This window comes from Gouania willdenowi, chromosome 4, assembly GCF_900634775.1.
Source record: "Gouania willdenowi chromosome 4, fGouWil2.1, whole genome shotgun sequence".
NCBI lineage: Eukaryota > Metazoa > Chordata > Actinopteri > Blenniiformes > Gobiesocidae > Gouania > Gouania willdenowi.
In genome coordinates this window covers 537,421-564,299 of record NC_041047.1, presented here as the reverse complement: position 1 = coordinate 564,299, position 26,879 = coordinate 537,421, and the positions used below count along the sequence as shown (strand labels likewise).

Sequence of the window (26,879 nt, the reverse complement as noted above, 5' to 3'; positions counted from 1 at the left end):
TTAAAACCTACAACAAAATACACAAAATGACAAAGAAAAGCACAACAAAAGCACACAAATGACAGACACACACACAAAAACACATTAAACTATTCAAATTTACAACTATTACAGATGAAGACCAGGAGGCGGGAACACATTACACCATTTTTAAAATTTGCTGCATTGGCTCCCCGTGTGTTTTAGGATCCATTTTAAGGTTTTTAAGTGTCTTAATGGTCTTAGGCCTTCTCACCTTTCAGAACTACTTTTACCCTATGAACCTTCTCAGGTCCTGAGGTCCTCTGGCGCTGACCTTCTAGTAACTCCCAAAGTCAGGACACACACTCACAATGAGCCATCGTTTCAGTTTTACAGCTTGTTTTATCTTTAGACTTTTTAGATTTTACTGTCCTTAATCATCTCTTTTCTCATCCAGTGTTTCCTCATGGAGCCTCTGTAGCCGTGCACGTGCCATTGTCATCATTGTGTCTTTATTTTGATCCTGTGTGTCATTCTGTATGTGTTTTCCTTTTTTTAAATTATGTAAAGCACTTTGAGCTGCACTTTATTGTCTGAAAAGTGCTTTATAATAAAAATGTGATATTTTTATATTATTATTACTGTAGGTTTTGACCTGGTTCTGCTGGAGGACACAGCAGGAGAAGGGGACCCCACAGGCCTCCAGGCTAGGGTTAGAGTCTGAACACTGGAAGTAGAGGTTCTGGGACCAGTCTCTGTAGTTCTGGACTCCACAGCACTGGAACTGGTCCAATCAGCAGCAATCAGATCAACCTTTGACCTCTGACCACTCAGGGCTCCTCCCACCTCCTCTCACCTTCTTCTGGATGAAGTCGATGGCATTCTCCAGGTCCTGGTCCTCTCTGTACCGGACTACAGCCTTCATCATCAGCCTCTCTGTCCTCTCCATCATCTCAACACACACACACCACACACATTATATATAAAATCAAAAATTAATTGTTTAGAATAAATTGTGATAATTTTAAAAGAATGTGAATAATAATCATAATAATATAATAGTAATGTATAGATCCATGATGGTAGAATGGTGGTTGCTGGTCTCACCGTGTGTGAACAAGTATCCAACCACTCCAGCAGCGACCTGTAGGAGGAGAACCAGGACCAGGATGGACAGGAACTGGAGGAGGAACCACAGCATGTCAGACTATCTAAGTGACTAAATCAGTGTGTGTGTTAAACGTCGTACCGTCTTCAGCACACAGGTGGCGTTACGCAGCGCTCCGAAGCATCCCAGGAATGTAATGAGGAACATTGCTGACCCCACCACAATCAGCAGAAGAGCTGGATCTACAGTGAGGGTGTCCACCACAATCTACACACACACACAAAGTCAGGCACATGGTCCCCATAAATACAGACAAAACTGACTGAGATAAGCTGTCAGAGAAAACGTTGAAACATGTTGGAAAAACTTCATCGTCAGGAATGTAACTAACACACACACACACACACAACACACACACACACACAACAACACACACACCAAACACACACACACACACACACACACTACACACACACACACACACACACACACACACACACACACACAGAAACACACATAAAACACACAGTAATAACACACACAGTAAAAACACACAGTAACTAACACACACACACACACACACACACACAGTAAAACACACAGTAACACACACACACACACAGTAACACACACACACACACACAGTAACACACACACACACACAATAACACACAGTAACACACAGTAAAACACACACACACACACACACACACACACAATAACACACACAGTAACACACACAGTAACACGCAAAGACACACAGTAACACACAGTAACACACACACACAGTAACACACAGGAAAACACACAGTAACACACACAGAAACACACAGTAACACACACACACACAGTAACACACACAGTAACACGCACAGACACACAGTAACACACACACACAGTAAAACACACAGTAACACACACAGTAACACACAGTAACACACACACACAGTAACACACACAGTAACACACAGTAAAACACACACACACTTCACAAACAGTAAAACACACCACACACACCAGTAACACACACACAGTACACACACACACACACACACAGTAACACCACACAATAACACACGTAACACAACAGTAACACACACACAGTAACACGCACAGACCACACAGTAACACACCACAGTAGTAACACACACAGTAGTAACACACACAGTAACACACACACACACACACACACACACACAGGAACACACACAGTAACACACAGTAACACACACAGTAACACACACAATAACACACACAGTAACACAAAGTAACACACACAGTAACACACAGTAACACACACAGTAACACTCATAGTAACACACACAGTAACACACACAGTAACACACACAGTAACACACATAGTAACACACACAGTAACACACACAAACACACACAGTAACACACAGTAACATACACAGTATCACTCAGTAACACACACAGTAACACACAGAAACACACACAGTAACACACAGTAACACACACAGTAACACACACGTAACACACAGTAACACACACAATAACACAACCGTAACACACAGTAACACACACAGTAACACACACAATACCACACACAGTAACACACACAATAACACACAACAGTAATAACACACACAGTAGTAACACACACAGTAGTAACACACACAGTAACACAACAGTAACACACACAATAACACACACAATAACACAAGTAAACACACACAGTAACACACACAGTAACACACACACACACACAAGTAACACACACAGTAACACACACAATAACACACACAATAACCACACAGGAACACACACAGTAAACACACACAATAACACAACAATAAAACACAGTAACACACAGTAACACACACAGTAACACACAGTATGTCCAACAATGTACCTGGAGGCCGTAGGAATCAGCATGTATTTCTCACAGAAAGATAAACAATAAACAAAACCTTTCTCTTTAGCGATCTTGGCATAAATTCCAACTGCGATGAGGATGGAAACTCACGACCTGTAGGGAGGACAATAACTGACAGATCACCACACAGGACTGGTTCTACCTGGACCAGGTCCCACACAGACCTTTAGACCAGAGAAGGTTCAGCGTAGTGCTAACTCACCCAGAAGAAGTAGCAGAGGATGAGAGTGTACTGATGCCTCTGTAACCTCTCATGGTCCCCACTATACTGGACTGACTGGGTCCCATAACAGACTAGTGTAGGATGGTGAACCCACTGTATATTGTAATGAACTCTGAGCAGGAGGCGTGTGTTAACCTGGGGACATTCCTCCTGTCAGATTTCCTCTGCTCGAGCGCCCCCTACAGGACGAACAGGGACACGCCCCACAGCAGCCTCCAGCTGGTTGTGTTATATAGTAGTGTGTTGTTGGTGATATAGTAGTGTGTGTTGTGTTTATAGTTAGTGTTGTTGTGTTATATAGTAGTGTGTTGTGTTATATAGTAGTGTGTTGTTGTGTTATATAGTAGTGTGTTGTTGTTGTTATATAGTAGTGTGTTGTTGTGTTATATAGTAGTGTGTTGTGTTATATAGTAGTGTGTGTGTTGTTATATAGTAGTGTGTGTTGTGTTATATAGTAGTGTGTTGTTGTGTTATCTAGTGTTGTTGTATATAGTAGTGTGTTGTTGTGTTATATAGTAGTGTGTGTTGTGTTATATAGTAGTGTGTTGTTGTGTTATATAGTAGTGTGTTGTTGTGTTATAGTAGTGTGTTGTTGTGTTATATAGTAGTGGTTGTTGTGTTATATAGTAGTGTGTTGTTGTGTTATATAGTCGTGTGTTGTTGTGTTATTAGTAGTGTTGTTGTTGTGTATATATAGTAGTGTGTTTGTGGTTATAAGGTGTATGTGTGTGTTTGTGTTATATAGTAGTGTGTTGTTGTGTTATAAGTAGTGTGTTGTTGTGTTATATAGTAGTGTGTTGTTGGTGTATAGTGTGTGTTGTGTGTGTTGTTGTGTTATATCGTAGTTTGTTGTTGTGTTATATAGTAGTGTGTGTTGTGTTATATAGTAGTGTGTTGTTGTGTTATATAGTAGTGTGTTGTTGTTATATAGTAGTGTGTTGTGGTGTTATATAGTAGTGTGTTGTTGTGTTATATAGTAGTGTGTTGTTGTGTTATATAGTAGTGTGTTGTTGTGTTATATAGTAGGTGGTTGTGGTGTTATATAGTAGTGTGTGTTGTGTATATAGTAGTGTGTTGTTGTGTTATATAGTAGTGTGTTGTTGTTATATAGTAGTGTGTTGTTGTTATATAGTAGTGTGTTGTTGTGTTATATAGTAGTGTGTGTGTTATATAGTAGTGTGTTGTTGTGTTATAGTAGTGTGGTTGTTGTTTATATAGTAGTGTGTTGTGTGTTATATAGTAGGTGTGTGTTATATAGTAGTGTGTTGTTGTGTTATATAGTAGTGTGTGTTGTTTGGTTATAGTAGTGTGTTGTTGTGTTATATCGTAGTGTTGTGTTGTGTTATCTAGTAGTGTTGTTGTGTGTTATATAGTAGTGTGTTGTGTGTTATATAGTAGTGTGTAGTGTGTGTGGTTGTGTTGTGTTATATAGTGTGTGTTGTTGTGTTATATAGTAGTGTGTTGTTGTTATATAGTAGTGTGTTGTTGTGTTATATAGTAGTGTGTTGTTGTGTTATATAGTAGTGTGTTGTTGTGTTATATAGTAGTGTGTTGTTGTGTTATATAGTAGTGTGTTGTTGTTTATAAGTAGTGTTGTTGTTGTTATATAGTAGTGTGTTGTTGTGTTATATAGTAGTGTTGTGTGTTATATAGTAGTGTGTGTTGTGTTTATATAGTAGTGTGTTGTGTTATATAGTAGTGTGTTGTGTTATATAGTAGTGTGTTGTGTGTAGTGTGTTGTTGTGTTATATAGTAGTGTGTTGTTGTGTTATATAGTAGTGTGTTGTTGTGTTATAGTAGTGTGTGTTGGTGTTATAGTAGTGTGTTGGGTTTATATAGTAGTGTGTTGTGTTATATAGTAGTGTGTTGTTGTGTTATATAGTAGTGTGTTGTGTTATATAGTAGTGGTTGTTGTGTTATATAGTTAGTGTGTTGTTGTGTTATATTAGTAGTGTGTTGTTGTTATATAGTGGTGTTGTTGTGTTATAGTTGTGTGTTGTTGTTGTTATATAGTAGTGTGTTGTTGTGTTATATAGTAGTGTGTTGTTGTGTTATATAGTAGTGTGTTGGTGTTATATAGTAGTGTGTTGTGTTGTATAGTAGTGTGTTGTTGTGTTATATAGTAGTGTGTTGTTGTGTATATAGTAGTGTGTTGTTGTGTATAGTAGTGTGTTGTTGTGTTATATATAGTAGTGTTGTTGTGTTATATAGTAGTGTGTGTTGTGTTAATAGTAGTGTGTTGTTGTGTTATATAGTAGTGTGTTGTGTTATATAGTGTGTTGTTGTGTTATATGTAGTGTGTTGTTGTGTTATATAGTAGTGTGTGTGTGTTATATAGTCGTGTGTTGTGTTATATAGTAGTGTGTTGTGTTATATATAGTGTGTTGTTGTGTTATATAGTAGTGTGTTGTTGTGTTATATAGTAGTGTGTTGTTGTATATAGTAGGTGTTGTTGTGTTATATAGTAGTGTGTTGTTGTGTTATATAGTAGTGTGTGTTGTGTTATATAGTAGTGTGTTGTTGTATTAGTAGTGTGTGGTTGTGTTATAGAGTCGTGTGTTGTTGTTATATAGTAGTGTGTGTTGTGTTATATAGTAGTGTGTTGTTGTGTTATATAGTAGTGTGTGTTGTGTTATCTAGTAGTGTTGTTGTTTTATAGTAGTGTGTTGTTGTTATATAGTAGTGTGTTGTTGTGTTATATAGTAGTGTGTTGTTGTGTTATAGTAGTGTGTGTTGTGTTATATAGTAGTGTGTTGTTGTTATATAGTAGTGTGTTGTTGTGTTATATAGTAGTGTGTTGTGTTATATAGTAGTGTGTTGTTGTGTTTTATAGTAGTGTGTTGTTGTTTTATAGTAGTGTGTTGTTGTGTTATATAGTAGTGTGTTGTTGTGTTATATAGTAGTGTGTTGTTGTGTTATATAGTAGTGTGTTGTGTGTTATAGTAGTGTGTTGTTGTTGTTATATAGTAGTGTGTTTTGTTGTGTTATATAGTAGTGTGTTGTTGTTATATAGAGTGTGTTGTTGTGTTATATAGTAGTGTGTTGTTGGTTATATAGTAGTGTGTGGTTGTTGTGTTATATAGTAGTGTGTTGTTGGGTTATATAGTAGTGTGTTGTTGTGAGTATAGTGTGTTGTGTGTATAGAGTGTGTTGTTTTGGTGTTTATATATAGTAGTGTGTTGTTGTGTTATATAGTAGTGTGTTGTTGTGTTATATAGTAGTGTGTTGTTGTTTATATAGTGGTGTGTTGTGGTGTTATTTAGTAGTGGTTGTTGTGTATAAGTAGTGTGTTGTTGTGTTATATAGTAGGTGTTGTTGTTATATGTAGTGTGTTGTTGTTATATAGTAGTGTTGTTGTTATTATAGTAGTGTTGTTGTTTGTGTTATATAGTAGTGTGTGTTGTTATATAGTAGTGTGTGTTGTGTTATATAGTAGTGTGTTGTTGTTATATAGGGTGTGTTGTGTGTGTTATATAGTAGTGTGTTGTTGTTATCTAGTAGTGTGTTGTTGTGTTATATAGTAGTGTGTTGTTGTGTTATATAGTAGTGTGTTGTTGTATATAGTAGTGTGGTGTTGTGTATATAGTAGTGTGTTGTGTTAATAGTAGTGTTGTTGTGTTTATTAGTAGTGTGTTGTTGTGTTATATAAGTAGTGTTGTTGTTATATAGTAGTGTGTTGTTGTGTTATATAGTAGTGTGTTGTTGTGTTATATAGTAGTGTGTTGTTGTGTTATATAGTAGTGTGTTGTTGTTATATAGTTGTGTGTTGTTGTGTTATAGTAGTGTGTTGTTGTTATATAGTAGTGTGTTGTTGTGTTATATAGTAGTGTGTTGTTGTGTTATATAGTAGTGTGTTGTTGTTATATAGTAGTGTGTTGTTGTTATATAGTAGTGTGTTGTTGTGTTATATAGTAGTGTGTTGTTGTGTTATATAGTAGTGTGTTGTTGTGTTATATAGTAGTGTGTTGTTGTTATATAGTAGTGTGTTGTTGTGTTATATAGTAGTGTGTGTTGTGTTATAGTAGTGTGTTGTTGTGTTATATAGTAGTGTGTGTTGTGTTATATAGTAGTGTGTTGTTGTGTTATATAGTAGTGTGTTGTTGTTGTTTTATAGTAGTGTGTTGTTGTGTTATATAGTAGTGTGTTGTTGTTATATAGTAGTGTGTTGTTGTGTTATATAGTAGTGTGTTGTTGTTATATAGTAGTGTGTTGTTGTGTTATATAGTAGTGTGTTGTTGTGTTATATAGTAGTGTGTTGTTGTGTTATATAGTAGTGTGTTGTTGTGTTATATAGTAGTGTGTTGTTGTGTTATATAGTAGTGTGTTGTTGTGTTATATAGTAGTGTGTTGTTGTGTTATATAGTAGTGTGTTGTTGTGTTATATAGTAGTGTGTTGTGTTATATAGTAGTGTGTTGTTGTGTTATATAGTAGTGTGTTGTTGTGTTATATAGTAGTGTGTTGTTGTTATATAGTAGTGTGTTGTTGTGTTATATAGTAGTGTGTTGTGTTATATAGTAGTGTGTTGTTGTGTTATATAGTAGTGTGTTGTTGTGTTATATAGTAGTGTGTTGTTGTGTTATATAGTAGTGTGTTGTTGTTATATAGTAGTGTGTTGTTGTGTTATATAGTAGTGTGTTGTTGTGATATAGTAGTGTGTTGTTGTGTTATATAGTAGTGTGTTGTTGTTATATAGTAGTGTGTTGTTGTGTTATATAGTAGTGTGTTGTTGTGTTATATAGTAGTGTGTTGTTGTGTTATATAGTAGTGTGTTGTTGTTATATAGTAGTGTGTTGTTGTTATATAGTAGTGTGTTGTTGTGTTATATAGTAGTGTGTTGTTGTTATATAGTAGTGTGTTGTTGTGTTATATAGTAGTGTGTTGTTGTGTTATATAGTAGTGTGTTGTTGTGTTATATAGTAGTGTGTTGTTGTTATATAGTAGTGTGTTGTTGTGTTATATAGTAGTGTGTTGTTGTGTTATATAGTAGTGTGTTGTTGTGTTATATAGTAGTGTGTTGTTGTGTTATATAGTAGTGTGTGTTGTTATATAGTAGTGTGTTGTTGTGTTATATAGTAGTGTGTTGTTGTGTTATATAGTAGTGTGTTGTTGTGTTATATAGTAGTGTGTTGTTGTGTTATATAGTAGTGTGTTGTTGTGTTATATAGTAGTGTGTTGTGTTATATAGTAGTGTGTTGTAAGGCTGTACTCAGCAGGTGGTTTCTGCTCCTCCTCCTCTGTAAACAGATTACAGTGTGGGGATTACACACACACACACACACACACACACACACACACACACACACACACACACACAACACACACCACCAACACCACACACACACACCACAACACACACACACACACGCACACCACACACACACACACACACACACCCACACACCGCGCTTGCATGCGGACCTGATTGAGAACATGGGTCTGTTGACGTTTGTCATCTCTCAGAGAGCGGGGGAGAAGTTCCTGAGTGAGAAGAACGTGGTGACAGACTTTCTAGGAGCCGTGGAGCAGAGGACGGGGATCAAGAAGAAGATCCTGGCAGCTAGTGAGTTTACAGGTTCTCCTGGTTCTCCTGCTTTAGCCGCTAATCTGAGGCCCAGCTGCTGTGTACAGAGGAACCATCAGCGTTTGTTAGCTCACATTCACCTCAGTTTACTCACCAACTCTGACTCATTTTGACTCATAGTGATAACGGTTCCTGTCTCCAGGTGCCGTGTCTCTAACCGGACTCTACCTGGTCTACGGATACGGAGCCGCTCTCCTCTGTAACCTGATTGGCTTCGTGTACCCAGCGTATTATTCGTGAGTTGATGCGTTTCTCCTTCTCAGACTAAAATAGGAGGAGTTAACTCTTTGTTTTCCTGACAGAATCAAAGCTATTGAAAGCGAGAGCAAAGATGACGGACACTAAGTGGTTGACGTACTGGGTGGTGTATGGCGTCTTCAGCCTAGGGGAGTTCTTCTCAGACATTTTCCTCTACTGGTTTCCATTCTACTATGCCTTTAAGGTGAGAACACACACACAGACTCACCTGCAGGGGTCGGACCACCGTTGATGACTCATCTCTTCTCTGTGGACCAGTGTCTCTTCCTATTGTGGTGCATGGCTCCCGTCGCCTGGAACGGATCCAGATCATCTACAACAAAGTGGTACGACCCATTTTCCTCCGTCATGAAGCCATGGTGGACAACATGGTGAGCGACCTGAGTGGGAAGGCCATGGAGGCAGCGGAGAACCTGACCAGAGAAGGTAGGAGAGGCCCAGGATGAGCTGAGTGTTTGGTTCTGACCCATATCTGACATTCTCTACAGTTTTGTCCACGCTGGTGAAGAACAAAGCTCTGGTGAGTCCAGAGGTCCAGTCGGACCAGAAGAGTTTACCCATCTCATCAGCTGAGAGCCCAAAGACCAAGGCCCCCGCTTTCCAAAGTGATCCAGGAGAACCGATGTGAGAACCAGCTGAAGCCCAGCAGCCAGCACCCAGTTCTACCCCTAATCCCTACAAACCCTCAGAACCCACCACGATAAACCACCTCATGAAAGCTGGAACCCGGCCTTAGAATCTAGACCCGACCCGAGCCTGTTCCAGTCCGTCTCTGTTCTGTGTGCTCAGGAACCCCTCTTTATATGTTTGTAAAAGTTGTTCCTTCCATTCTCCTTCATTGGTTGATCTTTCTCTCTTAATCCAAACATGTCACCTGACCGCTCGTTCACCGCACAGCACCCGATTGAACCCGACCTGGCAAATCCCATACCAGGGTCAGTCAAAAATATATTTATATCAGAGCCTGAAAAACACAATTATAACCTATTTTTTCCTCATACAAATGACATATTTACAGTACATTAGTTTTAGTGGTAAACCTGCTTTTTATTAACAGACATCTGTTAATATAAAACATCAGCGCACGAGGAAACCAGCACATCAAACACAGGTGCGCAGCGTGCCCGCGGACTGTGGTCAAGCCAGCCGTGGTTCGTGTTTGTCTGGTCAAATCAGCCGCACGTTGTTTTCTTGTGCACGAATATACTGACACTTACGGTAATCACAATGAGACCGCCCTGAAGAGCTGCCGGAAGAGACTGTGGTCTCCTGGGGGATTTTATCCCCTTCTTCCATTGCACATTGTTTCCGAGCATGGACATTCACTTTGAGCACAGCCACAGATTCAATAGTATTGAGGTCTTGGTTCTGTGCAGGCCACTCCAGGACCTTGGTTTTGGTTTCCTTCGATGTGTGTTTTGGGTCATTGTCTTGTTGGACGACCTCAAGCTATAGACTATCAGCACATTTATGAACTTAGGCTGCAACATTCACCTGCAGAGATTTGTGAGTGTACACAACATGTGTTTGTGTGTGACTTGCATACGCGCTGTATAGATAAACAGTGTTTTAATAAAATCTGATTCATCGAGTAATCAATTAATTATTGACCAATTAATCAATTCTGAAAATGATCGTGAGTTGCAGCTCTAATATCATCGTTCAAAATTTCAACATAATTTAATTTCTCATGATGGCCCTGAACCACAGCATGATGCTCCACCACCATGTTTAACTGTTCTTAAGGTTTCTTCACCAAACATAAGCAACGTCCATGTGTCTAAACACCTACAGTTTAGTCTCATCAGATCAAAGCCATGAATACTAGATTTTCTTGTAACTTATTGAAACAGGATTATTTTATGCTCTAGAGGCCATTTTATCACACTTTTAATAATAGGAGACAATAATTAGCTACATTTTACAAAGGAGATTGTATTTACTTACTACTGCAGTAATTGCATAAAAGTTGTAGTTTAACTATATCCACTCATTGTTTTGAAGTTATAGATTAATCCTTAGGGAACCAATGTTAGAGACACGTTTAGGGGTTTAGGAGAGACCGCTGTTTTACACATAAAAAAACTAGAACTGCAAGTAGTTATGAAAGGGGGCCAAGCCTTCCTGTTCGACTCGACCCCCAGGTTTTGCGGAGCCCATGGAAGTGCGTCACGAAGGATGATGGGCTTGTGGCGATCAGGAGAGTCTGGAGTTTTGTATGTGCAAAGTTTGGAGCTAATAGAGCTTAAACACTAGGAGGAGTTTGAAAAAGTAGGATTTTGATGTGTAGAGACTTACAAAGAGATATATGCTGTGGGAGTGGCCTATGTCAGAAGATGTGACTATTTAGGGAATACGTAGATATAAAATTTATGAAAAATGTGATTTAAAATGTAAAAGTTATAGCCCAAAAAAGTTGCACCTAATGATGCACTTTTTAGTATGGGTGGTCTGTGTGCTTTTCACAGCCCTCAACATAATACTTCAGCTGAAATAAATGTTTGTTGTGTATGTTGTAATAGCCACGCCCACTTTGACCAATTGTGAATAACTTCGAGATATGACCTCAGAAAGGACCCAAGGTCATACCCACCAAATTTGGTAAAATCAGTCGTTCCATTTAAGAGATATAAATATTCTATATCTGCAGCGCCCCCTAGTGACCTACATTATTCAAATTTGATGCATTACCCTCACAGTCACATGACAACCAAGGATCTCAGATTTGGTGTTGTTAGCAATTAGTTTGACCGAGATATGCAACAGTTTGCGTTTTTTTATGGCTAGCTAGAAAAATGTACTCGTTAATAATTTGCGCATATTTTGTTCGAGCGAAATTCTTGGCAGAACTTTAGATCAGGTCCAACTGAAGACTCTACGAGCCAAGTTTCACGATGATTGGACCAAACTCCTAGGAGAAGTTTGAAAAAGTAGGTTTTCCAGTTTTCGTGATTTTGCTCCAACAAACGTTTAGGCTGAAATGGGCGTGGCCTAGCCCAGGTGATTCAGTGCTATTCAGGGAATCTGTGGATATGAATTTTTTGAATGTGCAACAAACAGCGTGGGAGTTACAGGCCAAAACATGTTGACCTTTGTTATAGCGCCACCTGCTGGCAGACATATGTTAGTTTTTGTGTCCAAGGTCCCCTGGGGGGGTCCTGGACCCACCCTCCAAAGGGCACCGCCCTACCTTGCACGGTTTATTCTGCAGCACCACTTTTGCCAAGAGAAAAATAAAATGAAACTAGGGTTCCTAGGACCGTGGGCTTGGCTCCCTAATTACTGAGGGAGTACTAATGATATGAAGAGGGGGTCCACGGGACATAAAAGATTGAGAACCACTGTCCCACATAATCAAATGGACTCAGTGTTTGTTAGAAAAATGTTGCACTGAATAAAACGAACTACTAACCCTTAAAACCTACAAATTTGAACACAGTAACCTTCAACGTTAAACCTTTAAAGGTGAACAAACCCTGGAACCTGGACCGTGACCCCCTCCAGAGACTGTAAAACCCTGAACCCTGTGTTCCTGTGCGTTTCCTCCAGGATTAAACTAATCTGATCTGTCTCCTGTTGCAGCCTTTCCTGGGTTAACCCCTTCAGTAAGTCTTCAGTCCACACGTTAGAAACCAACCATAACTTCACATCTTAGAGCAGTTGTAGTTACAGGTGTTTCGCTTCAACTGGTCATCATTATAACTGCTGAGTCTTTAATGTTTAAATGTTACCTGAACTAAAGAATAATAATGATCAGATTAATCTAGTTTCTAAATCAATCACAAAATAACATGGTCACCAGTTACACCACAACACCACCTGCTTCAGGTGATCAAAGTTTGACATGTGACGTCATCCATGTAATTGATCATTAATTACAATTAAATGGCGTAATTATCATTAAAATTGTTATTGAAAAAAATGTTGCTGTTGTAATTGACTTTAAAATTATATTGAAATTTCATGGAAATTCTACAGAAAAACTGTTCATTAAAATCTTATTAAACTTAAAACTGTGGATTCGTGTTACTGTGTCTCTTTAGGATCATTTTAACATTAAAAAACTAATATAAATCTATGGGTATAGTTACACACCATAAATATTAATGCTAATATAGTCATTGATTGTGAATCCTAACAAAGAAACTAATTAGACAATAGATAATATTTGTTACTGTATTTTACAGCTGATTATAGACATGGGTCAAACTGACTCGTTAGCATTAGAGATGCTAACAGAAAGCTAACACAAGAGGAAGGTTATGTTTAATAAGGTTATTTTTTAAAGGCTCAGTAAATGTGATTAATTGTAATTGAATTTCAGTTATTGAGAATGTAATTGTGATTGACTTTCAGGTGGAAAAAAATATTGTAATTTTAATTGTAATCTGAAAAATGCCAATCATAATTGAGTTGTAATTGAACATCAATAATTGAAGACGTAATTGTAATTGAGCCACTTTGAGGTTCTCTGATGTAAAGTTCCATGTTTAACGGTATTATATGACAGATGATCGCTAACAGCGTCACAGCCTGTCACTGATTATTCTGGTCACCAGATGAACCGATACACCACATGTAATCTGATGATGTTTCTGACACTTAACAGAAAGAAAAGAAGCATCGCTGGATAAAAGAGGAAACACTGGACATCAACCAACAAAAACACATGAATAATTAATAATAAGTAGCCTTCATCATCCACTTACTGTAAAATCAGAGATCAAAGGTTCACTTTAATAACTACTAAACATTTGATTCAAAAGTTGAAAGTAATTAAACAACTGTTATTTAAAGGACAAACCATGTGTAAAAATGTGATTTTTATTTTCCAAAAACTTTGTGTCAAAAAGGTAAATGTCTGCATTATAACATATTTTCTACTTTTGTTCACTTGAATAGATCCACTTTATACTCGTTGGCTCCGCCTACAGGACAAACTGAGACACTGCACTTTATTATTTCACAGCTTCTAGTTCATTATCATATCATTTATTATTTTATCTGATCACATGTGGAGTTTACTCACATCTGTCTCTAATGCTTAGATTCATGTCTTTGTTTTTAATGAAATAAAATGTCTAGAAGTAAAACTGTACCCATTTATTTTCATTTATTATTTTAGACAAAGAAAATATGTATTTTTTAAAAAAAGCAACAAAAACCTAATATTAAAATAATGATGGATTGATAATTATGTTATTACCTTAGTTTACATTCATCAGTAATAAAACTATTAAATATATTAATATTTCTTCTAATGAATAATTGTATTATTATTTTATGTGGTTTATATAACCTATATATTACATTTCCTAAGCTCTTTAAATAAGTTTTAAAAAAAAGGTTTTTAAATTAACACAGAAACTCGCCATCATTCAGTCACGTGATCGTGCGTGACGTATGCATTACGTCATTGCGTGAGATGACACGTTAACATTTACTTTGCGTTGGATTATTCACATTGAACTCGTTATTTCTGTTTAAACCAAGTCATTGTTTCGTGAAAACTGACAGAAAAACACTTCGGTAAGTTTATGTTGAACTCGGTTTGAAAATGTAGGAATTAATGACGTAACCCGTTAATTTAATGTGTTTCTGATGTACGTTTAATTCATTCCCCAAATATTCCTGTCAATCTGTTGTGTAACTTATTATTATTATTATTATTATTAATAATAATAAAACTAGCTAAATCAGTCAGTTTAAACAGATTCTGATTACTGGTTAGCATGGCTAACATAAATATCCTAACATGTCACCGAGGAATAAAACTGTAATTATACGAATACAGAACGTTATAGATCAATTTAATGTGCACCGAATGAAAGATACGGTGGTATTTTACAAGGATTATGTTAAAAGTTACCGTTACAAGCTCTGGCTTTCCTTTATTTAAAAGTAGCGGTGCATTCTGCAGAAGTCTGGTGTCACACAAGCGGGATGAACCTCGGCTCCAAAGGGAAGAAGCGGCCGGTGCTGCCGAGCCGCCCGGAGCCGCCCTCCGTGGAGCGGATCCTGGAGGACATGAGCCGGGCTGGACCCGAAGACCGGTGTTCAAGGTCCGGGAGGAGAGCGGGGAAGGTGAGAGAGTGAGTGTTGTCGGTGTTACGGTTGTTCTTGTGCTCATGCTATGTGGTGATTTACAGACTGTGGCTCTCCGCCACTGACGAGCGATTCAACCAGGTGCGTCACTTCCTGCTCCTTCAGCAGCGTTTACAGGAAGCGGGGGCGGAGCTACACAAAAAGAGGGCGGTGCTTGAAGATGCTGGGGTTCAGTTGGAAAATGACGTGGCCAAGGTCAGGGTCAAAACCTGACTGTGCAAAGAGCAGCGACCCCTGACCTCTGACCTCCAGAGGGTGGTTCCTTCACAATAAAAGCCCTCTCACTGGAAGATTTTAATTTGAAAGACTGAGAAAACTGAACCGAACAGTGGCCAACACACACCGCACACACACACACACACAACACAGATGAAAGCAATCTACAGCTAAGTTTGTTTCTTTATTTTTGAATATTTTTACTTCCTTGTAGTAGAAGTTAATAACAAATGTTGATAAATTCCAGTTGTTATTGTTTTTTGTCTGAATTGTTGAGAAATAAATGTGAATATGAACTCTATTGTTTGACCCTTTACTCTATTGTTTTGACCCCTTTACTCTATTGTTTGGACCCTTTACTCTAATGTTTGACCCTTTACTCTAATGTTTGACCCTTACTCTAATGTTTGACCCTTTACTCTAATGTTTGACCCTTTACTCTATTGTTTGACCCTCTTACTCTAATGTTTGACCCTTTACTCTAAGTTGACCCTTACTTTATTGTTGACCCTTACTCTTAATGTTTGACCCTTTACTCTATTGTTTGACCCTTTACTCTAATGTTTGACCCTTTACTCTAATGTTTGACCCTTCCCTTTACCCTTTAATGTTTGACCCTTTACTCTACTGTTTGACCCTTTACTCTAATGTTTGACCCTTTACTCTAATGTTTGACCCCTTTACTCTATTGTTTGACCCTTTACTCTAAGTTGACCCTTACTCTATTGTTTGACCCTTTACTCTAATGTTTGACCCCTTTACTCTAATGTTTGACCCTTTACCTAATGTTGACCCTTTACTCTAATGTTGACCCTTTACTTTAATGATTTGACCCTTTACTCTAATGTTTGACCCTTTACTCTAATGTTGACCCCTTTACTCTAATGTTTGACCCTTTACTCTAATGTTGACCCTTACTTAATGTTTGACCCTTTACTCTAATGTTTTGACCCTTTACTCTAATGTTTGACCCTTTACTCTATGTTTGACCCTTTACTCTAATGTTTGACCCCTTTTTACTCTAATGTTTGACCCTTTACTCTATGTTTGACCCTTACTCTAATGTGACCCTTCCCCTTTTACCTACTATTGTTTGGACCCCTTTTACTCTAATGTTTGACCCTTTACTCTAATTGTTGACCCTTACTCTATTGTTTGACCCTTTACTCTATTGTTTTGACCCTTTACTCTAATGTTTGACCCTTACTCTAATGTTTTGACCCTTTACTCTAATGTTTGACCCTTACTCTATTGTTTGACCTTTACTACCCTTTACTAATGTTTGACCCTTTACTCTAATGTTTGACCCTTTACTTAATGTTTGACCCTTTACTCTAATGTTTGACCCTTTACTCTATTGTTTGACCCTTTACTCTATTGTTTGACCCTTTACTCTATTGTTTGACCCTTTACTCTATTGTTTGACCCTTTACTCTATTGTTTGACCCTTTACTCTATTGTTTGACCCTTTACTCTATTGTTTGACCCTTTACTCTAATGTTTGACCCTTTACTCTAATGTTTGACCCTTTACTCTAATGTTTGACCCTTTACTCTAATGTTTGACCCTTTACTCTAATGTTTGACCCTTTACTCTAATGTTTGACCCTTTACTCTAATGTTTGACCCTTTACTCTAATGTTTGACCCTTTACTCAATGTTTGACCCTTTACTCTAATGTTTGACCCTTACTCTATGTGACCCTCTCTAATGTTTGACCCTTTACTCTATTGTTTGACCCTTTACTCTAATGTTTGACCCTTTACTCTATTGTTTGACCCTTTACTCTATTGTTTGACCCTTTACTCTAATGTTTGACCCTTTACTCTAATGTTTGACCCTTTACTCTAATGTTTGACCCTTTACTCTATTGTTTGACCCTTTACTCTAATGTTTGACCCTTTACTCTAATGTTTGACCCTTTACTCTATTGTTTGACCTTTACTCTATTGTTTGACCCTTTACTCTAATGTTTGACCCTTTACTCAATGTTTGGCCCATTATTCTAATGTTTTGACCTTTTATTCTAATGTTCGGCACTTTACTCTTTTGTTTGGTCTTGTACTCAGTTACAATTACGTCACCAGCGCTTTTTCCAATTACAGTTAAAATTACAATACTATTTTCCCCCAGAATTTAAATTATAATTACGTTCTCAATTACTAACGTTCAAATTAATTAATCACAATTACTGATCTTTTAATAAATATGCCTTATTAAACGTAAATTTTGTCTTGTGTTAGCTTTCTGTTAGCATCTCTAATGTTAACAGGTCAGTTTGATTCATGTCTATAATCAGCTGTAAAATACACTAATATTATCTATCTTCTAATTAGTTTCTCATCTATTGATTACATTGTTAGGTTTCATAATCAATGAATAATATTAATATTAATATTTATGGAGGCTTTTTTCTGTCACTATATCCATAGATTTATATTTAATCCTGAAGATCATTTTCATGCCAGTTACAATCACAAAGTCAGTAATCTGAACTCAATTATTACAAAATATTTTTTCCAATTACAATTGTAATTATGTCATAATACGGTTAGGGTTAGTTAATTATTTATTATGCAAGTACAATTAGAATTGACTCCAACCCTGCTCAGTTTAACATCCAGTATTTGTATTAAATGTAAAGTGTGAGCTTTATTAATAAAAGGCTCCTCATCACCTCTTTGTTGTTACAGACGGGATGAAAACGCTTCCCACAGGTGTTCAGAGGTTACCTGGCTTTTATTGAGAACACGTCTGGGAAACACGGATGTTTTTACAGTGACATCCATCAGCTCTACGCTTACAGACACAATGAACAGTGTGTGTTTTCATCATCATCATCAAAGTGTTCAACCACTCACATTAGGGAAGTTCTTCGTGCTTTTCTGGCTTTAAAATCCCGTCACATTCTCTTCACTTGTTAATTTCTTCATTAATCTTCACTGAACTCTGTGTTTGGAGGACACTTGTGTCTTTTTGTTCTCCTTTAGTGTGTTTTTATCACTTTGTGCAGCTTTGTTTTTGTCATTATGCATATGTTTCGATGCTTTATATCAGTGTTATTGCTCCATGTTCCCCTTAGTTCATGTTATACATTATTTATTTGTGTCTAAACTCTATCCTGTGTCTCGTCCAACATTAACCTTGAATTTAGGCCTTTATATTAATTTATTTCTGATGTTTTGCTCGTTTTAGAATTTCCTTTTTGGGTTGTGCCACTAATTATTATTGATAGATGAGGAAAAAGTCTGTGTGCAGGTAAAAAAAAATCATAATGTTAAAGAATAAACTGACAAATGTTTCTGTGTACCTCCTGAGAGGTGTTCAAGTACCCCTCGGGGTACACGTACCCCAGTTTGGGATCCACTGCTTTATATATTCTTGTGTTGTGTGATTTTTGTCCTATTCTATGTTTTTCTTGTTCTTCTGTGTATTTTTCTTGGTATGTTGTGTACTTTTGTAGTTTTTTTTGTGCGTTCTGTTGTGTACTGCAGATTGCATTCCTTCCAAGACTCCAACAGATATTCCTCAAGTAAACTCATCCTTCAAAGATTACAAATCACTTGTGTCCATAAAGCATGAGACTGTGGTAGGCCTAGCTTTAATGTTATGTAGCGCAGAGATAAAACACTTTAATCCAGCTGGTTTCACTGACTAATACAGATTTGTCCTATGATGTCTCTTCAATTCTATAAAATAAGGTTTAAATAGACGTCTGGGTTCTGCTTGTATCTGTGGAGCCTTTATAATAATAATGAGAGTGGTGCAGGAACAGTAAGTCTACAGTTAGCTGAGGTTACCGACATCAACACCACACACACTGTAGGAAGTAAGGAAGTGTCCAGTGTAGGCTTTGTATGTAGCCTTTTATTTTTTGCATTCTACCGACATTGCACTGTACTGGCATGTGTACTCTGTTATTGTTTTTAACTGTAAAATGTGAAGCACTTGTTGACCCTGGTCTGTGAAAAGCGCTATACAAATACATTTAACTTACTTACTTACTTGGAATCAAAGTGTCTGCTAACACAGCATGTGGAATCCAAACGTATTGTTTACACTTTCAAACCACGTGTTTTCATGGTCGGATAATAATATGTAATAAAACCCAGGCTGAGAAATACTTTGATTCAGGGACTTTAAAGTCAGAATGACGAGATTAAAATGTGCATGAACACACACGCGCTGCCTGAGGACCTGATTGAGAACATGGGTCTGTTGGACGTGTTGTCATCTCTCAGAGAGCGGGGGAGAAGTTCCTGAGTGAGAAGAACGTGGTGACAGACTTTCTAGGAGCCGTGGAGCAGAGGACGGGGATCAAGAAGAAGATCCTGGCAGCTAGTGAGTTTACAGGTTCTCCTGGTTCTCCTGCTTTAGCCGCTAATCTGAGGCCAGCTGCTGTGTACAGAGGAACCATCAGCGTTTGTTAGCTCACATTCACCTCAGTTTACTCACCACTCTGACTCATTTTGACTCATTAGTGATAACGGTTCCTGTCTCCAGGTGCCGTGTCTCTAACCGGACTCTACCTGGTCTACGGATACGGAGCCGCTCTCCTCTGTAACCTGATTGGCTTCGTGTACCCAGCGTATTATTCGTGAGTTGATGCGTTTCTCCTTCTCAGACTAAAATAGGAGGAGTTAACTCTTTGTTTCCTGACAGAATCAAAGCTATTGAAAGCGAGAGCAAAGAGGACGACACTAAGTGGTTGACGTACTGGGTGGTGTATGGCGTCTTCAGCCTAGGGGAGTTCTTCTCAGACATTTTCCTCTACTGGTTTCCATTCTACTATGCCTTTAAGGTGAGAACACACACACAGACTCACCTGCAGGGGTCGGACCACCGTTGATGACTCATCTCTTCTCTGTGGACCAGTGTCTCTTCCTATTGTGGTGCATGGCTCCCGTCGCCTGGAACGGATCCCAGATCATCTACAACAAAGTGGTACGACCCATTTTCCTCCGTCATGAAGCCATGGTGGACAACATGGTGAGCGACCTGAGTGGGAAGGCCATGGAGGCAGCGGAGAACCTGACCAGAGAAGGTAGGAGAGGCCCAGGATGAGCTGAGTGTTTGGTTCTGACCCATATCTGACATTCTCTACAGTTTTGTCCACGCTGGTGAAGAACAAAGCTCTGGTGAGTCCAGAGGTCCAGTCGGACCAGAAGAGTTTACCCATCTCATCAGCTGAGAGCCCAAAGACCAAGGCCCCGCTTTCCAAAGTGATCCAGGAGAACCGAGTGAGAACCAGCTGAAGCCCAGCAGCCAGCACCCAGTTCTACCCCTAATCCCTACAAACCCTCAGAACCCACCACGATAAACCACCTCATGAAAGCTGGAACCCGGCCTTAGAATCTAGACCCGACCCGAGCCTGTTCCAGTCCGTCTCTGTTCTGTGTGCTCAGGAACCCCTCTTTTATATGTTTGTAAAAGTTGTTCCTTCCATTCTCCTTCATTGGTTGATCTTTCTCTCTTAATCCAAACATGTCACCTGACCGCTCGTTCACCGCACAGCACCCGATTGAACCCGACCTGGCAAATCCCATACCAGGGTCAGTCAAAAATATATTTATATCAGAGCCTGAAAAACACAATTATAACCTATTTTTTCCTCATACAAATGACATATTTACAGTACATTAGTTTTAGTGGTAAACCTGCTTTTATTAACAGACATCTGTTAATATAAACATCAGCGCACGAGGAAACCAGCACATCAAACACAGGTGCGCAGCGTGCCCGCGGACTGTGGTCAAGCCAGCCGTGGTTCGTGTTTGTCTGGTCAAATCAGCCGCACGTTGTTTTCTTGTGCACGAATATACTGACACTTACGGTAATCACAATGAGACCGCCCTGAAGAGCTGCCGGAAGAGACTGTGGTCTCCTGGGGATTTTATCCCCTTCTTCCATTGCACATTGTTTCCGAGCATGGACATTCACTTTGAGCACAGCCACAGATTCAATAGTATTGAGGTCTTGGTTCTGTGCAGGCCACTCCAGGACCTTGGTTTTGGTTTCCTTCGATGTGTGTTTTGGGTCATTGTCTTGTTGGACGACCTCAAGCTATAGACTATCAGCACATTTATGAACTTAGGCTGCAACATTCACCTGCAGAGATTTGTGAGTGTACACAACATGTGTTTGTGTGTGACTTGCATACGCGCTGTATAGATAAACAGTGTTTTAATAAAATCTGATTCATCGAGTAATCAATTAATTTATTGACCAATTAATCAATTCTGAAAATGATCGTGAGTTGCAGCTCTAATATCATCGTTCAAAATTTCAACATAATTTACATTTCTCATGATGGCCCTGAACCACAGCATGATGCTCCACCACCATGTTTAACTGTTCTTAAGGTTTCTTCACCAAACATAAGCAACGTCCATGTGTCTAAACACCTACAGTTTAGTCTCATCAGATCAAAGCCATGAATACTAGATTTTCTTGTAACTTATTGAAACAGGATTATTTTATGCTCTAGAGGCCATTTTATCACACTTTTAATAATAGGAGACAATAATTAGCTACATTTTACAAAGGAGATTGTATTTACTTACTACTGCAGTAATTGCATAAAAGTTGTAGTTTAACTATATCCACTCATTGTTTTGAAGTTATAGATTAATCCTTAGGGAACCAATGTTAGAGACACGTTTAGGGGTTTAGGAGAGACCGCTGTTTTACACATAAAAAAACTAGAACTGCAAGTAGTTATGAAAGGGGGCCAAGCCTTCCTGTTCGACTCGACCCCCAGGTTTTGCGGAGCCCATGGAAGTGCGTCACGAAGGATGATGGGCTTGTGGCGATCAGGAGAGTCTGGAGTTTTGTATGTGCAAAGTTTGGAGCTAATAGAGCTTAAACACTAGGAGGAGTTTGAAAAAGTAGGATTTTGATGTGTAGAGACTTACAAAGAGATATATGCTGTGGGAGTGGCCTATGTCAGAAGATGTGACTATTTAGGGAATACGTAGATATAAAATTTATGAAAATGTGATTTAAAATGTAAAAGTTATAGCCCAAAAAAGTTGCACCTAATGATGCACTTTTTAGTATGGGTGGTCTGTGTGCTTTTCACAGCCCTCAACATAATACTTCAGCTGAAATAAATGTTTGTTGTGTATGTTGTAATAAGCCACGCCCACTTTGACCAATTGTGAATAACTTCGAGATATGACCTCAGAAAGGACCCAAGGTCATACCCACCAAATTTGGTAAAAATCAGTCGTTCCATTTAAGAGATATAAATATTCTATATCTGCAGCGCCCCCTAGTGACCTACATTATTCAAATTTGATGCATACCCTCACAGTCACATGACAACCAAGGATCTCAGATTTGGTGTTGTTAGCAATTAGTTTGACCGAGATATGCAACAGTTTGCGTTTTTTTATGGCTAGCTAGAAAAATGTACTCGTTAATAATTTGCGCATATTTTGTTCGAGCGAAATTCTTGGCAGAACTTTAGATCAGGTCCAACTGAAGACTCTACGAGCCAAGTTTCACGATGATTGGACCAAACTCCTAGGAGAAGTTTGAAAAAGTAGGTTTTCCAGTTTTCGTGATTTTGCTCCAACAAACGTTTAGGCTGAAATGGGCGTGGCCTAGCCCAGGTGATTCAGTGCTATTCAGGGAATCTGTGGATATGAAGTTTTTGAATGTGCAACAAACAGCGTGGGAGTTACAGGCCAAAACATGTTGACCTTTGTTATAGCGCCACCTGCTGGCAGACATATGTTAGTTTTTGTGTCCAAGGTCCCCTGGGGGGGTCCTGGACCCACCCTCCAAAGGGCACCGCCCTACCTTGCACGGTTTATTCTGCAGCACCACTTTTGCCAAGAGAAAAATAAAATGAAACTAGGGTTCCTAGGACCGTGGGCTTGGCTCCCTAATTACTGAGGGAGTACTAATGATATGAAGAGGGGGTCCACGGGACATAAAAGATTGAGAACCACTGTCCCACATAATCAAATGGACTCAGTGTTTGTTAGAAAAATGTTGCACTTGAATAAAACGAACTACTAACCCTTAAAACCTACAAATTTGAACACAGTAAACCTTCAACGTTAAACCTTTAAAGGTGAACAAACCCTGGAACCTGGACCGTGACCCCCTCCAGAGACTGTAAACCCTGAACCCTGTGTTCCTGTGCGTTCCTCCAGGATTAAACTAATCTGATCTGTCTCCTGTTGCAGCCTTTCCTGGGTTAACCCCTTCAGTAAGTCTTCAGTCCACACGTTAGAAACCAACCATAACTTCACATCTTAGAGCAGTTGTAGTTACAGGTGTTTCGCTTCAACTGGTCATCATTATAACTGCTGAGTCTTTAATGTTTAAATGTTACCTGAACTAAAGAATAATAATGATCAGATTAATCTAGTTTCTAAATCAATCACAAAATAACATGGTCACCAGTTACACCACAACACCACCTGCTTCAGGTGATCAAAGTTTGACATGTGACGTCATCCATGTAATTGATCATTAATTACAATTAAATGGCGTAATTATCATTAAAATTGTTATTGAAAAAATGTTGCTGTTGTAATTGACTTTAAAATTATATTGAAATTTCATGGAAATTCTACAGAAAAACTGTTCATTAAAATCTTATTAAACTTAAAACTGTGGATTCGTGTTACTGTGTCTCTTTAGGATCATTTTAACATTAAAAAACTAATATAAATCTATGGGTATAGTTACACACCATAAATATTAATGCTAATATAGTCATTGATTGTGAATCCTAACAAAGAAACTAATTAGACAATAGATAATATTTGTTACTGTATTTTACAGCTGATTATAGACATGGGTCAAACTGACTCGTTAGCATTAGAGATGCTAACAGAAAGCTAACACAAGAGGAAGGTTATGTTTAATAAGGTTATTTTTTAAAGGCTCAGTAAATGTGATTAATTGTAATTGAATTTCAGTTATTGAGAATGTAATTGTGATTGACTTTCAGGTGGAAAAAAATATTGTAATTTTAATTGTAATCTGAAAAATGCCAATCATAATTGAGTTGTAATTGAACATCAATAATTGAAGACGTAATTGTAATTGAGCACTTTGAGGTTCTCTGATGTAAAGTTCCATGTTTAACGGTATTATATGACAGATGATCGCTAACAGCGTCACAGCCTGTCACTGATTATTCTGGTCACCAGATGAACCGATACACCACATGTAATCTGATGATGTTTCTGACACTTAACAGAAAGAAAAGAAGCATCGCTGGATAAAAGAGGAAACACTGGACATCAACCAACAAAAACACATGAATAATTAATAATAAGTAGCCTTCATCATCCACTTACTGTAAAATCAGAGATCAAAGGTTCACTTTAATAACTACTAAACATTTGATTCAAAAGTTGAAAGTAATTAAACAACTGTTATTTAAAGGACAAACCATGTGTAAAAATGTGATTTTTATTTTCCAAAAACTTTGTGTCAAAAAGGTAAATGTCTGCATTATAACATATTTTCTACTTTTGTTCACTTGAATAGATCCACTTTATACTCGTTGGCTCCGCCTACAGGACAAACTGAGACACTGCACTTTATTATTTCACAGCTTCTAGTTCATTATCATATCATTTATTATTTTATCTGATCACATGTGGAGTTTACTCACATCTGTCTCTAATGCTTAGATTCATGTCTTTGTTTTTAATGAAATAAAATGTCTAGAAGTAAAACTGTACCCATTTATTTTCATTTATTATTTTAGACAAAGAAAATATGTATTTTTTAAAAAAAAGCAACAAAAACCTAATATTAAAATAATGATGGATTGATAATTATGTTATTACCTTAGTTTACATTCATCAGTAATAAAACTATTAAATATATTAATATTTCTTCTAATGAATAATTGTATTATTATTTTATGTGGTTTATATAACCTATATATTACATTTCCTAAGCTCTTTAAATAAGTTTTAAAAAAAAGGTTTTTAAATTAACACAGAACTCGCCATCATTCAGTCACGTGATCGTGCGTGACGTATGCATTACGTCATTGCGTGAGATGACACGTTAACATTTACTTTGCGTTGGATTATTCACATTGAACTCGTTATTTCTGTTTAAACCAAGTCATTGTTTCGTGAAACTGACAGAAAAACACTTCGGTAAGTTTATGTTGAACTCGGTTTGAAAATGTAGGAATTAATGACGTAACCCGTTAATTTAATGTGTTTCTGATGTACGTTTAATTCATTCCCCAAATATTCCTGTCAATCTGTTGTGTAACTTATTATTATTATTATTATTAATAATAATAAAACTAGCTAAATCAGTCAGTTTAAACAGATTCTGATTACTGGTTAGCATGGCTAACATAAATATCCTAACATGTCACCGAGGAATAAAACTGTAATTATACGAATACAGAACGTTATAGATCAATTTAATGTGCACCGAATGAAAGATACGGTGGTATTTTACAAGGATTATGTTAAAAGTTACCGTTTACAAGCTCTGGCTTCCTTTATTTAAAAGTAGCGGTGCATTCTGCAGAAGTCTGGTGTCACACAAGCGGGATGAACCTCGGCTCCAAAGGGAAGAAGCGGCCGGTGCTGCCGAGCCGCCCGGAGCCGCCCTCCGTGGAGCGGATCCTGGAGGACATGAGCCGGGCTGGACCCGAAGACCCGGTGTTCAAGGTCCGGGAGGAGAGCGGGGAAGGTGAGAGAGTGAGTGTTGTCGGTGTTACGGTTGTTCTTGTGCTCATGCTATGTGGTGATTTACAGACTGTGGGCTCTCCGCCACTGACGAGCGATTCAACCAGGTGCGTCACTTCCTGCTCCTTCAGCAGCGTTTACAGGAAGCGGGGGCGGAGCTACACAAAAAGAGGGCGGTGCTTGAAGATGCTGGGGTTCAGTTGGAAAATGACGTGGCCAAGGTCAAGGGTCAAAACCTGACTGTGCAAAGAGCAGCGACCCCTGACCTCTGACCTCCAGAGGGTGGTTCCTTCACAATAAAAGCCCTCTCACTGGAAGATTTTAATTTGAAAGACTGAGAAAACTGAACCTGAACAGTGGCCAACACACACGCACACACACACACACACACACAGATGAAAGCATCTACAGCTAAGTTGTTTTCTTTATTTTTGAATATTTTTACTTCCTGTAGTAGAAGTTAATAACAAATGTTGATAAATTCCAGTTGTTATTGTTTTTGTCTGAATTGTTGAGAAATAAATGTGAATATGAACTCTATTGTTTGACCCTTTACTCTATTGTTTGACCCTTTACTCTATTGTTTGACCCTTTACTCTAATGTTTGACCCTTTACTCTATTGTTTGACCCTTTACTCTAATGTTTGACCCTTTACTCTAATGTTTGACCCTTTACTTTATTGTTTGACCCTTTACTCTAATGTTTGACCCTTTACTCTATTGTTTGACCCTTTACTCTAATGTTTGACCCTTTACTCTAATGTTTGACCCTTTACTTTAATGTTTGACCCTTTACTCTAATGTTTGACCCTTTACTCTAATGTTTGACCCTTTAC

At 38.1% G+C, this 26,879-nt stretch overlaps 1 protein-coding gene, 1 long non-coding RNA gene and 4 pseudogenes across 4 annotated transcripts; 4 read left to right on the top strand and 2 right to left on the bottom strand.

Annotated features, from left to right (window-relative positions):
- LOC114461620 (adenomatous polyposis coli protein 2-like) overlaps positions 1 to 3,224 on the bottom strand; it is a 20,797-nt pseudogene extending 17,573 nt beyond the window's left edge.
- Positions 3,225 to 8,623: 5,399 nt separating this feature from the next.
- On the top strand, positions 8,624 to 9,660 carry LOC114461619 (receptor expression-enhancing protein 6-like; annotated as a pseudogene).
- A 4,885-nt stretch (positions 9,661 to 14,545) lies between these two features.
- Positions 14,546 to 15,350, top strand: LOC114461618 (UPF0449 protein C19orf25 homolog pseudogene; annotated as a pseudogene).
- A 3,584-nt stretch (positions 15,351 to 18,934) lies between these two features.
- On the top strand, positions 18,935 to 21,212 carry LOC114461780 (receptor expression-enhancing protein 6-like; annotated as a pseudogene).
- LOC114461786 (uncharacterized) lies at positions 19,541 to 25,850 on the bottom strand. The gene is made up of 3 exons (XR_003673865.1): positions 25,832 to 25,850; positions 20,178 to 20,383; positions 19,541 to 19,750 (listed from the first exon to the last, which is right to left on the bottom strand). It is a non-coding gene; the product is annotated as an uncharacterized LOC114461786 (long non-coding RNA).
- On the top strand, positions 25,374 to 26,583 carry LOC114461783 (UPF0449 protein C19orf25 homolog). Of its 3 annotated transcripts, none has more exons than XM_028444144.1 (3): positions 25,374 to 25,494; positions 25,883 to 26,047; positions 26,113 to 26,583. In XM_028444144.1, exons 2-3 carry the CDS (start codon positions 25,906 to 25,908, stop codon positions 26,313 to 26,315), a joined length of 345 nt encoding a protein of 114 aa, XP_028299945.1. In that variant the 5' UTR covers positions 25,374 to 25,494; positions 25,883 to 25,905; the 3' UTR covers positions 26,316 to 26,583. The 3 variants fall into 3 exon arrangements, with proteins under 3 accessions (XP_028299945.1, XP_028299944.1, XP_028299946.1); XM_028444143.1 differs by having other exon boundaries at positions 25,868 to 26,047; XM_028444145.1 differs by having other exon boundaries at positions 25,865 to 26,047.
- The last annotated feature ends 296 nt before the right edge of the window (positions 26,584 to 26,879 follow it).